Source organism: Vipera berus (assembly GCF_964194415.1).
Source record: "Vipera berus genome assembly, chromosome: 1".
Lineage (NCBI taxonomy): Eukaryota > Metazoa > Chordata > Lepidosauria > Squamata > Viperidae > Vipera > Vipera berus.
This window is the reverse complement of record NC_138202.1, coordinates 125,353,801-125,372,048: the sequence shown is the minus strand read 5'-3', so window position 1 is coordinate 125,372,048 and position 18,248 is coordinate 125,353,801. Positions and strand designations below refer to the sequence as shown.

Genomic DNA, 18,248 nt, shown 5'->3' with positions numbered 1-18,248 from the left:
ATATATATATATATATATATATATATATATATATATATATATAATATATGTTATATATTAGCCATGAGATCGATATTAGCCATAAGGAAAAAAGGAAGTTACTCAGGGACTTCCAAACAGATTGCTGTTTCACATTATGGTAGCCCCCCATTCCTAGTGACTAAGAAATTAGTCACCCAGAGTCTCTTCGATAGTGAGATGGGCAGCATATAAATTCAACAAATAAATAAATTGGTGCCAAGCATTTTCAGAATTTCACAGTTGTCAAATTTAGCAAGTACTGCTAGTTTGGGGGCAAGGAATTTGGGTTTATAAATTTCTGAAAACTCTGCCTTTTGTTCTTGGTTTAATGAGACTAGTTTTTAGCACCATTCTTAATCCTAATTCACTTAAAAGTAAAAAGCAAAAGCGGGATAGGCTGGGGTAGTAATTAATTTGCATCGGGTTGAATATGCAATTCAGAGATTCTAGGATTAAAAAAATGGTACTTCAAAAAAGTTGTGAATCTTTCTTACCCTCTGAGTTTGCAGGTATCATCAATGCGTTTTTCAAATAACTTTTTCAGAAACAAGAACAGAAGGATGCACTCATTATCTTCTACAACAAGACTGCAGAAGCTAAAATTCACTGTATCCTGTAAGTTGCTTTTTTGGCTTGTAATGCAGCAAATTACTAGATCAATCCTGGCTATAATGGAAAGATGCAAGATAACGCAAGATAAGCTTGATTTGCTGGGATCCTAGAGAAATGTCTGTTAAAAGACTTAAAAATTATAATGGAAATGTCTGTAGTGAGACAGTCTGGTGAATTTTATTAGAGTTGTGTTCAGTGATACAAAACACCAATTGTTCCCATTATTTTTACTTAACATTTATTGATCATTTTGATTAGGCAAATTTTTATGTGGAGATTGCTAACAGTAAGATGAACTACCAATCAACTGAAGCAACTGTTCCCTTACCTTAGAAGTGCTCTATCTTTCTTTGCTTAGCTTATGGTTAATAGACTTTGAATTCTCCAGGCTGCGAATTTGGGAAATGGCATAAGAAGAGATGTTAGGTGTTACAGGAATCTTTGTAGAAGTCACAATAGAGTAAGATGCGAGCCCGGGACTCAGTAGCACCCAGACCTCTCTTTGTGAAGGAATTTTTCTGTATGTACCCTCAATAACTGCTAACAGTAAAATGTCAAACTGTGTTGGCTTAAATGTCTAGTGGTATTTGTGAAAGGTGAATTCCTCAAGGTATCCTAAAACAGATTTTCCTGTGTATTCTTTATAGAAATGTGACTAGGTTTCATGTGAAATCCAAAAGCCTTTGCTTAAATTTTGCCATGGCCTGCTCATGACTTCAAGGCCAGCAATACATGGAGATCGTATCCACAATATTGTCGTTGCTTCAATGTTTTGAAGATAGATAGCTATTGGCTAGAGTTAGCTATTGACCAAGCCTTGGGAGACAACATTTAGCTTTAATCATACTCTCAGTTCAACTTTATTCAACATTACCTTTGTGTAGATTGAAGGCAAATAATAGATTTTTAGCTAGTACTTTTGATTTTGTGGTGCCAAGAGCTCTGGTCTAAATTATCTTGTTTCCATGAATCTCAAATGCATGCAAAAACAATACTATTTATGTTTATTGAGCTTTCTCTCTCTCTAATTGCAGAGAATATATCCTAGATTTATTGGAAAGTGGAAGACAGAAATTTCTGGTATTTGCTCATCACAAACTAATTTTGGATGCAATCAGTGAGGAACTGGAAAAAAAGGTACAGTTGATGCTACATAATTCCATAGTCAGGTCATGACTTGAAGGTGGATATCCCTGATCCTAGTTCAATTCTTTAGTTAATCATTGTTTTTCCTGAGACCTGAAAAGGATTTCTTCCTACTTTACCCTGACAACAAACCTATGAGGCAGGCTGTAATTGAATATAAGGAAAACAGAGGATCCTATACTAAAGCTGCACTGGTGAGCTCTCCTTTGCTGGATATTTTCAAGTAAAGGCTGGATAAATATTTGCCAGGAATGTTTTAATTTGGATTCCTGCACTAAGCAGGAGGTTAGACTCAGTAGTCTAAATAATCTACTTTACACAAGTATTCTTCACATTTTAATTCTGCTGATATAACTTGAGTCCGATAGTTTGTAGTTATTTTGATTGCTAGGTGATATAATGACTGAAAATGAGCATATATAGATTTTACCTAATATTTGACTATGGGGCCACCTAGAAGCTCTCTTTCCTTGAGTCTAAACAATTTGGGTGTCAGAAACCATTTGTATCACATTCATAAATGTATGTTTAAAACATTATCCCCCCCACTCCTGGATTCTGCCATCTCCCGAGGAAGGAGGAGCGAATGTGGATTCAGCCTGCCTTAGGTTATTTCAAAGACCAAGGGAAACCTTTTGAACTGGGGGAACAAAGGGGAGGGTTAGGGAAGGAGGCATCTGGCCTGTGTCTCCATTTGAATCTGTAAAGGAAGAAGGCAATAACCATAAAAGATCCGAAGTTCCCTTTTTCCCACGAAAGGGATGACACGAAGTAAAATGATGGGGGGCTGACCAAATGGGGTTGAGGGAAGGGGGGTTGAACCGGGAACTCCTTATAAAGTCTCAATCTGTAAAACAATACCAGGTCCCGTCTTGTATTTCCACAACCAACATGTCCTAGTAAAAATTCCTTTTGGACTAGAACTGACTCCAAGAGTTTTTGTTTTCCTAAGATGTGGATTGGGGTGGGTCCTGACATTGGGACACAAATGGAATTTATCTAAGTACAAGTGTAGCAGTGTGACTTGTAATCTCTTGCTTCTAAAAAGCTCAGCTTGGCATAGTGAGAGCAAATCTTTCCATTTTCGGACAGGAACTAAGAAAGAAGCAAACCCTGATGATAAGTTAGTCTTTGTTTCTTCACCTTCTCTTTCAGAATGTAGGCTTCATTCGTATTGATGGTTCCACTCCCTCAGCTGAACGTCAGTCGCTCAGTCAAGAATTCCAGTTCTCTGAGAAGCTGTCTGTGGCTGTCCTCTCCTTGACTGCAGCTAATATGGGGCTTACCCTCTCCTCTGCTGACTTAGTTGTATTTACTGAATTGTTCTGGAATCCTGGGGTAAGAAGACTTTGCCCAATACTGCTTCTGCTAAAATAAGTTATCCATCCATCCAATAAATTTACATTGCCTCCCATCTCGTATACATGACTATGTGCAGCTAACAATTTTTTTTAAAAAAAACCCCAAGGTAAAACAGTCCCAAAAATAAAACAATATCATCATTCTGTTTAAAGAAGAAAATATAGGAGAATTGAATTTCACCCAGAGAAGGAAGAATTTGCACAGAAGAAGTAATTTCACTTCACATAATTTTCTACATAAACTAGTAGCTCTAATTCTTTAACGCTGACCTTAGCCTTCTAGCAGAATTGCTTTGTAGCTATGGTCATTGATGAAAGTTAGGGGAAAAAGCTTCACCTGCAGGTAAATATTGTTTGTAGGATTCTTTCGTCCCACTCTCTTTCATTGATTTTATGTTGTTCTTTTGTCAAAGTTAAAAAGTTAAAACCAGTTTGCTTTATAAGCTTTCTTACTATTAAAAAAATCCACTGGAAATAGTGGCAAGCATGCTAAGTCTGCTTCTCTTAGCATAGAGAAGATCAAAGAGCTTCCTTGGAATCTCTTCGTGTGACTTACACGATGAAAAATATGCTGGAAATTAACTTGTTAGTCTTCACTATAGAAGTTCTTTGCATATGGAAGAAAGAGGGAAGGGATAGGATTAGTATGTTTCTTTCTTTCTTGCATGTAAAACATCAAAGTCTGAAGAAGGTTAATGAATCATTCTTTTAATGTAAGGTAAAGGTAAAGGTTCCCCTGCACATGCGTGCTAGTCGTTTCCAACTAGGGGCCGGTGCTCATCTCCGTTTCAAAGCCAAAGAGGACATCTCCGTGGTCATGTGGCCGGCATGACTAGATGCCAAAGGCGCACGGAATGCTGTTACCTTCCCACCGTAGTGGTCCCTATTTTTCTACTTGCATTTTTACGTGCTTTCGAACTGCTAGGTGGGCAGAAGCTGGGACGAGTAACAGGCGCTCACTCTGCTACGTGGCACTTGGGATTCGACCTGCCAAACTGCCAACCTTCTGATTGACCTGCCAAATTGCCGACCTTCTTTTAATGTAAATGGGTGCAAACCAAATAATGAACTAATCCATGTAAACGTTATTGTAAGAACAGCCACATACTCTCTGAATCTTGTTCCCTAAAATGGAAACTTTGTTCTGTTCCAGCCTACTACCGGCCCTGCAGAAAAGGCAGGGACAACCCCTTTACAAAAAGGCAAGAGGCTAGAACTAAGCCTGCCAAATTTATTGACACAAAACAGAGCAAACAGAGCAAAACAAAAACACGAACCATGAAACAGGAGCTATTCAAATGGTTGCCTTCAGCAAACCAGCCCTCCCACACATTCCCCTTTTAAACAGTTCAAGGCGTGGCTTCTCTCTGCCTCCTTCTGAGGTGCCCCATTGCCTTCCTCTGTTTACTCCTGATTGACTGCCTCCTGCGTCGGGTGTCCTTGAACAGGGCCAGCTGTGGGTCATCTTCATCCACGCTGTCAGGCTCACACAGCTGGGTCTCCGTAGTGACCAGATGAGAGGGGCCTGGCTGAGAGCTCTGCGAAGCCTCAGAACTGTCCTCTGCAGGCTCTCCAAAAAACCCCTTCTCCTCCTCCTCCTCTGAATCGTCCGACCCAACTGCCGAACCCACAGGCTGATCCTGAATCACAACAAACTTTAAGAATTTCAGTCAGCAGTTCTCTTATTTTTAAATACATTTTTGTCACCCACTTGGAATGGCAGTATTATATTAAACCAGTAATACCTTTTATCACAGGTTTATTGTATATTATTTACTGGAGTATTGTTTATTGGTTTAATGGCTCATTTATTGGTTCATTGATCATAGCAGTTCCCTTTGTTTTGTCTAATTTATATATTCTACTTTTAAATATTAGGTTTTGATGCAAGCAGAAGATCGGGCACATCGAATTGGACAGACTAATTCTGTGGATATCCATTATTTGGTAGCAAAGGGCACAGCAGATGATTACTTATGGTAGGGAAAAGAAAGTGTTTTTATGCCGCTATAGATTATGACTTATGATCCTGAGAAAATAAAGGGTACTTCATTACGAGTCTTGAGTTCATTTGTACTTCTATCATAATAAGATGGCACATCAGCACTGTTTGCTGATCCTCCTCTTGCTGTCTCTTTTTTCGGTATATTCTGACCTCATCAATATGACAGATAATGATAAAGTACTGGGATTCTAGAAACATGGCAATTGCAGGATTTTGCTGCAGAAATTGAAATTGCTTTGATGTGGTTACCCCAAGAAACCAGGTGATCTAGTGGTTAAAGCACCAGGCTAGAAACTGGATAAACCATGAGTTCTAGTCCAACCTTAGGTATGAAAGTCAGCTGGGTGACTTTGGACCAGTCATTCTTTCTCAGCTCAACCCACCTCACAGGTTTGTTGTGGGCAGCATAGGAGGAAGGAGTATTAGGTATGTTCACCACCACCTTGAGTTATTGATAGAGATAATTATGAAGGTGAGTTATAAATAAATACAAAATAGGTAAAGGTAAAGGTTCCCCCGCACATGCGTGCTAGTCGTTTCCAACTCTAGGGGCCAGTGCTCATCTCTGTTTCAAAGCCGAAGAGCCAGCGCTTGTCCGAGGATGTCTCCGTGGTCATGTGGCCGGCATGACTAGACGCCAAAGGCGCACGGAACGCTGTTACCTTCCCACCGTAGTGGTCCCTATTTTTCTACTTGCATTTTTACATGCTTTCGAACTGCTAGGTTGGCAGAAGCTGGGATGAGTAACAGGTGCTCACTCTGTTATGCGGCACTCGGGATTCGACCCGCCAAACTGCCGACCATCTGATCGACAAGCTCAGCGTCCTAACCCACTGAGCCACCACGTCCCTTAAATACAAAATACTTGTACTCTAATTCTGTAACACTTTGAATAGAGAATTGAAAACCTGAGTGTTGAGCTGGGATGGACTTATTCTTGGCCAAAAATGCTTTGTAACTTTTATTTACTTAAAGGATTTATGTGGCTGTCTATCTTAAGCAACTCTAGGCAATTCACAACAGCTATCTTATACCTCTTCAGCAATTTATATAAATGTCAGAATTGTGAACTGCATTTATGTGCTACTTCTACTTCAGGAACATAAGGGACGTAGATGGAATCCCCATCTAATGTTAACTTCACTGTGAGAGATAGAATAGGTTGAAATGTAGTGATTGCTTCAGATCAGCCAATAGGTTTTATGTCTGAGCGAGGATATTAGGATACTCCTAGTCCCAATCCAGTACTAATGGTTCTATTACATAATCCTCTACAACAGGGGTGTCAAACTGCCGGCCTGCGGGCCGGACGCATCACAACCCACGCCCATCCCATTGCTGGCAATGGGAAAAAAGTTTCAATACATCGCGTGAGGTCATGTGACATCACGAGTTTGACATGTCTGCTCTACAGGAAAGGTTGAACACAGTGAGGAAATACATATGGGTTTTAGGATGTGGTTAACCAAATACCTTTCTATCAGAAATGGAAGTTAAATTGTTTAAGAGTTTTCTTAGTGCTTCCTGAGGTTCTGAGTGGTCCAAAATTGCCATACATAGAAAGAAGTGAGAAACAATCATGGTCTATTTTTCTCATAAACATCTTTCCATGAAATTGTTACCAGAAGAAGAGAAGATAAAATTGCTGCACTGGAAGTACATAGTACTGTTGTTCACTCTTTTTCCTTATGGTCATAATAGTAATTGTGAAGCTTGGCTAGAAGATGTATTTATTTAATACCTGACATCTATTGTTTTGTTACAGACAAATTAGATAGTTTTATTAGCTTTCATGGCATGCATGATTATAATAGCAATTAAATGTTTTAGCTTAATTATAACAGCCATTTTTAGTATGCAAACAGTACTGAAAGACTATCCCATAGTATGTGCTGATAACTGAAGTTACTTTTTTCCCATAGGCCACTGATTGAAAAGAAGATCAGGGTGTTAGGTGAAGCTGGTTTATCAGAAGCCAAGTTCTCTGAGACAGCAGAAACCACAGATTACTATACCTGCAAGGTAAACTACTGTATGGCAAACAGTGTTTCATAATTTAATGTAAAGTAGTTTTTCTTAAAATACATAATACTTTGAGCAATAAATGAGGAAGAAAATGGGGAATATAATACATACCAAATGTATTTATGACATTTAGACAAAAATGTGACATTTAGACACTTATGACAATCCTTTAGAGCAGGATTGGGGAGCCAGAGGCTCTTCCAGAATCCTGCACCCCTACTTGTGCTCGCTATGATTGATGGATAAATCCAGAAGGCCACAGTTCCCTATTTTTGCTTTAGAGGAGCAAAATTAACTATGGGAGAAAGAGCAGAGACATGTGGGAAGTGCAGTTAAAACAACAACAGTAAACATTTCTGATGTGACCAAAATGATGTGAAACAATTTTGAAGTAAAGCCTGCTGCAGACATTAACCATTTACTGAGCCTAGAATTGGTGGCTTGCAGATCTGTGGGCACCAGTGCACTTCAGCCTAATTTCAGAGGACTTCCACAGGCAATAAATTCAAAGCTGTATTAAGCATTATCTCTCTCTTTCCCATAGCCTGATGCTTGAGAAGGAGAGAAGACAAAGGCCAGAAAAGAAAGTGTGCTTCAGAAAAAGAAGGAGCACACTCATCTAATTTTGCTTATAGCCACACCCACTCATCTCCTGTCTAGGACAGCTATGTAAAGTTTATGGATTGATTCAAATAAAACTTGTCAGCTTGTATGTTCAATGCCAGTGAATTGATCTTTCCCTAGGAATACACCACAGTTAGAAAGGTGATTACAGGTAGTGCTTGACATACGATGTAATGGAGCCTGCCCATGATGTTCATATGTCATAAGGCAAAGATTTTACAACTTTATTAAGTGGCTGCAGCAGTTATAAAGTGACAGCAGTGGCAGTTAAGCGAATGCTGCAGTCATTAATCAAACCAATGTTTTGCTATCGGCGCAGTTTTGCAGAAAAATCAATTAAATGCCAATTTTTGTCAAAACCATTATAAAATGAGGTTCACATGACCACAAGATGCCGCAAGCTGCCATAAATGTGGCCGTGCTGTTGAGTGCCTAAAGTTGGATCACATGACTGCAGAGCAGGCCTGACTATCAGAACTTCGAATCTGGGCCATAAGTCCACTTTTTGGGGTCAGCCATAACTTTAAACGATCACCAAGCGACCAGTCATAAGTTGAGGATTACGTGTACCTGCAAGATTACTTATTTGGGCTTATTTTGGGGAAGTTAATGCCCATATTTAACAGAATAAGAAGAGTTGGAAGGTACCTTGTAGGTCAACTAGTCCAACCCCCTGCTCAAGCAGGAGACCTTATAGCATTTCTATCGTGGCTGTCCAGTCTCCTCTTGAAAGCCTCTGGTGATGAACCACCCACAACTTCTGAAGACAAGTTGTTCCATTGGTTGATTGTTCTGAGAGTTCTCCTTATTTGTAGGTTGAATCTCTCCTTGGTCAGTTTCCATCCATTGTTCCTTGTCTAGCCTTCGGGCGTTGTCCCCCTCATCTCTGTGACAGCCCCTCAAATATTGAAACACGGCTATCATCTCATGGTCCTTCTCTTCACTAAACTGAGCCATGCCCAGTTCTTGTAACCATTCTTCATATGCAGTGCTTTTTGACGAACGTGTTCCTTTGCTATGGAGAATTTGACCACTAGTTTCCTGTTCCTCTCTTATTTTGTTTCATATGGCAGGGAGAAATAAACAAATATATGGTTCAGTTCTCTTTTTTAATATATGAAGGCTTTTTGCATCGCTTTGCATTTCCTGTGTTAATTTTCTGAGCTTATGTCTTACTGATGAACGAAGCTATTTTGTTATAAAGAAACAAGTTAACAAGAATTTGACAAAGGCTTTCTCTTTAATTCCACAGGTGGACCCCAAACAGCAGACCATGTTGGACCTTTTCCAGAGGACTTTCTCAGAGGATATAGAGGACATGGATGAAGCCTTCCTTGGGGAGGTAGTGGAGACATGTGAAGATTCTGGGCGGGAAAACCCATTGAACAATAGAACAGGACATTTTTTCTCAGCAAGCCCATGCAAAAAAAAGCGTACTCAATAATTTCCACGGAGGCATGAATATTATAGAATTATGGTTATTTTTATTAGTTAAAAAGTGTTATTTAAAGAGAAAAAAATCAGTGCCATCAGTGAATTATTTGGTTGTTCAAATAAACTATATTTAAATATGTTCTTGAATTTTGTATTAAGGATAATGATATATTCTTATTTTTATATAATAAAACAAATCTCTATTTTACTCAGTCACTTATAGTTCAAAGCTTTGCATGCTGCAACATAATGGGACGTGAGTCTCAGGTAACTGTGTTTTCAGATTGAAATTCTAATCCTATCAACTATTGAAAGACAAAGCTCTAATCATAAGAATTCCAGAAGTTCCTGGATCACCTATCCAAATATTTACTTTGAAGCAATATTTTTTTCTCAGGATATGCCAGAAGCTCAACCGGAATAAAAATTTTTGTCAGTGGAACTTGGAATTTGGCCAAAATTTGAATACTACAATTTTTGTTCAAATTTTAAATGTTGGTATTCTACCAGTAAACTAACCAATACATGAATGTTTGTTTAGGTGTTTTCAGAACAATTAGTGGATCAGTAAAATGTTTTGAAGGAATATTCAGTGGGAGGAAAAGTTAATATTGAGGATTATAAATACCAAGCAAATAAATAAATATAAAAGAGCCTTGGTGGAGCAGTGGGCTAATGCCTCCTTAAGTAACACCAGCTGCCTGCAATTAGTGCAGGTTCACATCCCACCAGGCTCAAGGTTGACTCAGCCTTCCATCCTTCCGAGGTAGGTAAAATGAGGACCCAGATTGTTGGGGGCAATTAAGCTGACTTTGTAATAATGCCGCTTGGGGGGGGGGCGAAAGCCCTAATAAGCAGGCATATACATAGAATGAAGGCTATTGCTAAGCACATTGTGCTTTAGATTGTAAGCCGCCCTGAGTCTTCGGAGAAGGGCGGGATATAAATGGGATTAAAATAATAATAATAATAGACATCCAAGAAAAAGAATAAAAGTGTATTCCTTTTATTCATATTATTAAGTTGAATAGAAGAGCCAGTTTGTAGTAGTAGTTAAGGCTAGAAATCAGGAGGCTGGGAGTTCTAGTCCTGACTTGGGCTCAAAGGTAAGCTTGGGCCAGTCACTTTCTCTCACCCTAAGAAGGGAAGCAATGGGAAACTATTTCTGAAAAACCTTGCCAAGAAAACTACAGGGACTTTTGCAAGCAAAGTCCAAGAGGAATCAGACATGAGTGAATGGAAGGGGAAACATGTTTTAATAGGCTTCTTGGAAAATGGAGCACAAGATTGCAGTTAAATCCTTAATTAAAACTTTACTTAAAAAGGTATAAATTTTGAGTTTAACTGAACAAATATTAGCCAAAACCAAAACCAATTTACAGCTGATAGTTTAGATCAGGGGTATCAAACTGTCAGCCCGCAGGCAGGACGCGTCACAACAAATCGCACCCACTCCATTGCCGGCAATGGGGAAAAAGTTCCGATACGTCGCGTGACGTCACGGGTTTGACACCCCTGGTTTAGATCCTTTTTCTATATATGTAAAATAAAACATCTGGCACAGTCAATTGCTGTGACTCTATGATGTTGCCTTCATCTTGGTCTCAGCTTGTGAGTACAGGCTTAAATCATTCTGAGCTGTACCATCATCGAAGTAACATTTTCCCTTTTATTCAAATATAGCCCAAGGCCAGCCTCAAGATAGAGACAGTAAAATCTATTAGGCTTTGTTATCTACTAGCTTCAGTGGAAGTCAGATGATTGCAATGACTTGAAATGAGTCTGTTTATTGGTCATGTGTACGCATTACATATTTTTTTCTTTTTGGGACACAGCATGTTTGCAATTTCAACTTTCATTCTCTTGCCCCAACACCAAGATATTCTGTGCTTGCTGTTTGTTGAGGACATATGCCCCATCCTGAGCCTACATTCTGGTGAAGCAGATCAAGGTGATCTAGCAGAAAATTAGTCATGCTTTGGAAACTACAACAGCTTTTTCAATATATAAATATGTAATATATATTTATATAAATATATAAATATTTTATATTTATATATTTATAAATATAAATATATAAATTAGTGTATCTATTCCATGTGGAGGAGGAACTCAGGGTGATATCTGAGGCTCCAATTGTCCATTGCAGAAAGGCCCCCTTCCATCTGGCATTGGGCTTTTTGTGATCATGTCTCCTTTAGCTGCTGGAGGCCGCAGAGGCATTCTGATAACTGTTGTGTAGTGAATTCTTTGGACAGGAAAGTAGACGAGGCAAGTGAGTTCAACAAAGCACATGGTTTATTGCTTGAAGGATCTGAACTGAGAATTGGGCTGCAGCTTGCAGCAATTTATAGCCTGGCCCCTAGGCGGCAGCCAATAGGTTTGAAGCAACCCATTGCCGCCTAGGGGCAGCCAATAGCAGCTCTGGAGACGGGGAGTCTGGCTGCTCCAGCTAACCAGGTGGTGTTACAACTGAGCCCAATACATAACAATAACCTTTTTTTTTAGAATTGGGATCACTGAGTTTGTAGAATACCTTCTACTAGAATGTTATTCTCAATGATAATATCTGCACGTTGCATCACTGCTTCCTAAGAATCCCCACTCATTTCTCTCATTTCATTTTTTACCTTTAACAGCCTCAAAACTAGTATGATGTCTTCATCTCCCTGCTCCACTGTGGTATAGAACGGATGGCTTCACATATCAGACTGAGGCAAAAGCTTATTATCTTGAAAATATCCTTTATGGAGCTAATTATAGCAATCCAGTCATGCTATAAAATAGTCTTTCTTAAAGTGTGGTCTGAGGGGTCCCTCCAGACTATCTCAGGAATTTGTGGAATCAAAATTATTTGCCAGATATTGAAGATACTTGTAATTTTTTTTAAAAAAATATCAGTCTTCTCATTCTATATTAAAATATACAGGGTTTTTTTCATGAAAAATATGTTAATATCTATGGGCTTTTTACATGATACAATATTATACGTCTTCAATTTTTAATATGGTGAGCATTGATAAATATAACTCATATAAACTCTTTTGGGAGTCTCTGTAATTTCTTAAAAGTGGGAAAGGGTTCCGAGAGCAAAGGGTTTAAGAAACAGGGCTGTAAAGAAATGTATCGACATCCATCTTTTCTAGAAAGGAGTGTTATGCACAATCCTAGCCATTTTTCTATAGTAAAAATATTGTTTGCAAATACGGTGTATTCTGTATTTATTTATTTTTTTTAAAAATCCCATTTCACCCATCGAACAATACTTTTTAATTACGTTTGCATGAACAGCAAAAGGGGACATCGCAGAGTGAAAAAAAATCGAAAACACGGGATGCTTATTTTCGCAAGTACTGGAAAAAAAAAAGTTGGTCCACCAAGATAGTCCGACCAAAGGATAAATGGAGCGTAAAGGAAAGGTCAGACTCTATCGTTGGTCACGTGTGTGTACTTTCTCTTCCGGTCTCTTCTGGCGACGGTACGGACAGTGCGCGTGCGCAGAAGGTATTTCCTTCTTTTTTTCTCCGCGGCCTGTTGGAGGAGCGAGATGGTGAGTGGGGTTGCAGATTTGATTTGTATCCGTTTTCATCTGCTGGCATCTTTCCTCTTCCTCGCGTTTGCGGGACCGGCATCTGGAAATATGTGGGATGAAATATCTGGGGAAACAATATCTGGGGATATTGGGAGTATCTGGGGATGATCCTGGGACGGACTCGCCAGAGACTCCCGGGTAGAGCCGGCTTCGGTAAGAATTGCGTTGTGTGAATGAATGCGTAGAGTCAGTGTTAAGAGGACTGTAGATACTAAGACAGGGTTCTTCAAACTTGGCCCTTTTATGACTCGTGGACTGCAACTCTCAGAATTCCTCAGCCAGGCATGCTGGCTGAGGAATTCTGGGAGTTGAAGTCCACGAGTCATAAAAGGGCCAAGTTTGAAGAACCCTGTACTAAGACATCAAGCTTTCGCCATTGCTTTCTGAAAAACGGCGCTTGAATGGAAAGCGCCTGCTTGGGGTGGGGGTGGGGAATATTGTTTACTTCCTTCGCATGGAATTAAAAGCTACAAATCTTGTTGATTGATTTGAGGTCTTTTGTACAAGGCTACCTTGTTGGAGAAGGTAGCTGAAATTTGCATTTCAGCCACTTAATAACACTTTTTTTTTAAAAAAAATAGTTGATTTGTGGCTAAAGCTTTCCAATTTCAAGTATAGGTTAAGTGCTTTGCCAGCCACTCTCTTTGTTTGTTCCACCCTTCTCCGCTCTCCCTTTTATTTTCTGACAATTTTCCATCAAGTTTTTAAGTCTTTAAGGTTTCTATTTTATTTTTTATTTTTTAATTTTAATTCCATTTATATCCCGCCCTTCTCCGAAGACTCAGGGCGGCTTACAAGCTTAGCAGTAGCCTTCATTCTATGTATATGCCTGCTTATTAGGGCTTTCATACACCCCCCAAGCGGCATTATTACAAAGTCAGCTTAATTGCCCCCAACAATCTGGGTCCTCATTTTACCTACCTCGGAAGGATGGAAGGCTGAGTCAACCTTGAGCCTGGTGGGATGCGAACCTGCACTAATTGCAGGCAGCTGGTGTTACTTAAGGAGGCATTAGCCCACTGCACCAAGGCTCTTTTTTGTCTACAGGGAGACAAAAAAAAAGTTGGTAATACTCGGGGCGCCTGTACATGATACTGTCAGCTTGATAACACCGATAGATCACTCATTATCCAGAGGCATTTGTATTGGGGTCTGGAGTTAGGGATAAAAGTTGAACTGACATGTAACATTCAGTACATTTTGGATAACAAGGTGGCTAGTGTAATATGTTAATTATATAATTAATATGCAGTTAATAATTATGTAGCAATTGATATGTTAATACTGTTAGGGACTTGTCGCCTTTAGTCAGCAAAAAATTACCCTGTTAGATGTGCCACTTGGTTGCTTGGGTGAAGTACTGCGATTAGAATCTCATATTGATTTGAATGAAACTTATATTAAACTCACTGAGACCGAAGTAAGGAAATAGGGAGTTAGGCTGGTAAGGCATAGTATCTTCCCCAGTATTTAAATGTGCTTTGCTTGGTAATTGTTTGCTTCTTTAAAATACTTTTCACTTGTATTCCACTTATTCTTGAGGCTTAAAATTTGCATTCTTTGGTTCTTGCCTCATTTTCCCCCCTCAACTCTGAAGTGGGTTAAGTTGAGAATATTGGTTTGTAAGAGGCTTACACATTAATAATAATAATAATAATAATAATAATAATAATAATAATAATAATAAACAACTATGCTCTGAATAATTAAAATGGACTAGACAAAAATATAGCTGCATAATTGGTCATTCAGTGTGGCGTGCAAATGCATCCAGCGGAGAACCCAAAGTCATATTGTGAAATTAATAATCAAGTGAAAACTTGACCTTGGATCTCCCTAGAGATCATCTCTTGCTCTATGTACTTATCTGGATGAGAACAGATAATTGTAAAAGAAATGAAAAATGTGACACTTGTTGCTCTGCTGTGACAGGCCAAGCGTACTAAGAAGGTTGGGATTGTAGGTAAATATGGCACCCGATATGGAGCTTCCCTCAGGAAGATGGTGAAGAAAATTGAAATTAGCCAACACGCTAAGTATACATGCTCCTTCTGTGGAAAGGTAAGACTCTACCTTATAGCAAAAATATATGAAAATATTTTTAATTAAAGGCTGTCCATGTCTTTTCAGTTTTAAGGGATCAGTTATTCTTTTTAATAAACCTTTATTGTCAAAGTACAATATGTGTACATTGAGATTAGCTGAGCCTCCCCCTCTCCCCCCAACACACAGTGACAACAAACCATCCTACCACACCATGTGAACCAACTACACCACACACCGGCCTCCCAAGTCAATTCTGCATAAGTTCACAGAGATTATGTCCCATTTAAAAGCCTGACAGCCCACGGATTAAAAGCTATTTTTCAGCCTGTTGATATTCCTGAGAGACTGTAGATATAAATTTATAAAACTTAGGGGCTGATTTTTTTTTTAATTTAAAAATATGTCTAATGTGCCACGGTTTGGGAAATTCTTTTCGGAGAGTTGAAGATGCTCTGAATCCTCCAGAATGAAATACGATCATTTCTGTATGAAACCTTGAGAATGTATGGATAGTTACTTTGGGAATTTCAGTTGCAAGGAAGAACTTTGAATTGGACTTTCAACCTAATCCTTTCTTTCCTATTTGGTTCTTCCCATATGTATTAGGACTGAGGTTTATAAGACCTGTCTTGTTAATTTAGGAACTGAAATTCCTATGGAAAAGGAAGGATGCGGAAAAAAGGCTTTGCTTCAGTCTTCTGCTCAGCGTACAGAATACTTCTATAAAATCCTAGTAGAGTGCTGTCATAAGTGTACATCCTTCTTGCTATTGTTTAAGTTAAATATCACTGTAATAATTGATTTTCCAAATGTTTCGAAGCTTCAGAATTAAGGAAACCTAATGAGGTGTTATGAAAAAAAACAGAAAAAGGGTCTTTTAAAGAGATGAGACATAATTTAATTGGGGCTATTTATATTGCTGCAAATGTGCTGAAAAATAAACCATGCAAAACAAAAGACTCCCCCATAGTTATGACTAATTTATTGTCAAACCTAGAATTAATTTTACTTGCTGACTCTTGTATGAACTAAGCCTGCTTAATCGTACCATTTATTGTGCTTGGAATTTTCACGTTGGCTATCAGCTTGAGGAAATTTTATGTTCTTTCTTCAAAGTGGAGTTAGCAAAATCCTTTCTGCTTTCTTAATAATAATACTGATCCACATTACTCTATAAAAATAAACAAGGCATTGTACTGTGCCTTATTGGAGCAGTTCTACAAGACAGCTTCAAAAATAGTTTCTAAAAGAGGGGAGCAGTAATCCAGGTAACTCCTTTGCCCAAGGCCTTGGTGGGCATTATGTGTGACTCCTATAACTTGCTTGCTGCACTCTGAGATGTGCCATCCATGCTTCTGTATGCATGTTTTGCCAGTGGAACCATGTGAACCAATTTACAAAAACGTGTGATTAGAAAATATGCATTACAATAATTGAATGTGTAGTTTGAATACTTAGCCAAGTGGGGCAATGTTTTTCTTACAGACCAAAATGAAGAGGAAAGCAGTGGGTATTTGGCATTGTGGCTCATGTATGAAAACAGTAGCTGGTGGAGCTTGGACCTACAAGTAAGAGAACAGCACGGTGTTTAGACTTTAGTTTTGAGTGAATGTTCCATTTTTATTTATGGTGGGGTGTGCTGTATAGACTTGAGGGAAATATTCAAATGCAATTAATAGATTTTTCTTTGGAATTGGATTGGAATTGAAATGACTTGATATAGAGTAGTTGTGGCCATGGTAGAAGTATATATTTTTAATTAAGTATTTTGCTTTTAGTCGGCTAAGGGGTCTGTGGGGTTAGTCTACTTGCCTCTTTCTGGGATGAGTATTATTGTAGGTACATCTCTGAATGGTGGCCAAACTCCTGACTAATACCGGTAACAACAATACTTTTGTTTCTTCCAGCACCACTTCAGCGGTGACAGTGAAATCTGCCATTAGAAGACTGAAGGAGCTAAAAGACCAGTAGAAATATATTCTTGTTTGAATGCTATCTTTTATCTCAAGTCATACTATCTGCCAATTAAACATGGCTGTGAAAATGTATCCATATGCAATTGTGTCATTACTGGCTTTCTGCAAGCCTAGGGTAAATGTGCTCCTTCTAATCATTCCAGATCAGTTCATCCAAAGTAGGAAGTCAGCACATAAATGATGCCGGAGTAATAAAAATGCAAAATTAAACACTTAATGAACTCTCACTTTATACTGAATTAAACTACGTTGAAATCAATGTTTAGTACTGATCCCTCAGTTTTATTTATAATCTGTAAATCCTTAGAAGTAATTTTTCAAAAATGAGTAGACTATTGGTACAGCCTTGGAAATAACTTGCAGAATATAATTTTCAGGATCATTAATCCGCAGTCCTTTTTATTTGGAAAGAGGTTCCTATTAACTCTGTTTGCTTTCAAAGAGATACAAATAAAGATTTTCTCATTTAGCTTTACTATTTTGAGAAAGTGAGAGAAAAGTAGATACAGGTGGTAGGTAGTAGAGTAAGTGTAAAGGAAGCCTTTTTCTTGTTTCTCTTAAAAGGATGATTTTTCAGCAAAATCTAGAAGTGCTATTTGTATTTGGTGTCCAGTTATTCCAAGTAAATGGAATGTTGAAAAGAAATTATGTAAAATGGCTCAGAACTTTGCCCATCACCAAATAGAACAGCATTAAGTCAAATGCAATATAGCAGGAAAGCTGGGAGTCCAGGGAGAAAATGGAAAATTGGCTTGATTGAGGGGGAGGATGTAGAGATAAAAATGTTCATTTAGAAAGATCAGTACTAGTTTGGATGCTGTTGACTGCTGCTAAGCCTCCCTCCTCATTATGTGAGGTAAAGCATACCATAGGCATTTCACTGTTTCCTTGGAAGGGGACCTTGCAGGTCATCTAGTCCAACCCCTGTTTAGGCAGGAAACTCTATACCATTTCAGACAAATGGCTTTCCAGTCTCTTCTTAAAAACGTCCAGTGTTGGAGCATTCACCACTTCTGGAGGCAGGTTGTTCCACTGATTATTCTAACTCAGGAAATTTCTCCTTAGTTCTAGGTTGTTTCTCTCTCTGGTTACTTTCCATCCGTTGCTTCTTGTCCTGTCTTCAGGTGCTTTGGAGAATAGCCTGCCTCCCTCTTCTTTGTGGCAGCCCCTTAGATATTGGAACACTACTATCATGTCCCCCCTCGTCCTTCTCTTCATTAAACTAGACATACCCAATTCCAGCAGCCATTCCTTATATGTTTTAGCCTCCAGTCCCCTAATCATCTTTGTTGCTCTTCTCTGTCCTCTTTCTAGAGCAGGGGTAGGCAACCTCAGCTCTTTTATGACTCATGGACTTCAACTCCCAGAATTCCTGAGTCAGGCTGACTCAGGAATTCTGGGAGTTG

General features: G+C 38.8%; 2 protein-coding genes across 4 annotated transcripts in view; both read left to right on the top strand.

Annotated features, from left to right (window-relative positions):
- Positions 1-9,375, top strand: part of SMARCAL1 (SNF2 related chromatin remodeling annealing helicase 1) — a 37,342-nt gene extending 27,967 nt beyond the window's left edge. For all 3 annotated transcript variants that reach the window (XM_081314835.1, XM_081314837.1, XM_081314836.1), the window contains 6 exons: positions 566-636; positions 1,668-1,770; positions 2,935-3,117; positions 5,019-5,119; positions 7,068-7,167; positions 9,047-9,375. In XM_081314835.1, the coding sequence (XP_081170961.1) occupies positions 566-636; positions 1,668-1,770; positions 2,935-3,117; positions 5,019-5,119; positions 7,068-7,167; positions 9,047-9,238 (750 nt within the window). In that variant the 3' untranslated portion in view covers positions 9,239-9,375. The remainder of the gene's footprint in view (positions 1-565; positions 637-1,667; positions 1,771-2,934; positions 3,118-5,018; positions 5,120-7,067; positions 7,168-9,046) is intronic.
- Positions 9,376-12,614: 3,239 nt separating this feature from the next.
- RPL37A (ribosomal protein L37a) lies at positions 12,615-16,920 on the top strand. The gene is made up of 4 exons (XM_081313813.1): positions 12,615-12,647; positions 14,753-14,881; positions 16,352-16,434; positions 16,774-16,920. The coding sequence occupies exons 1-4, from the start codon at positions 12,630-12,632 to the stop codon at positions 16,835-16,837; spliced, it is 294 nt and encodes a 97-aa protein (XP_081169939.1). The 5' UTR covers positions 12,615-12,629; the 3' UTR covers positions 16,838-16,920.
- Positions 16,921-18,248: the final 1,328 nt, after the last annotated feature.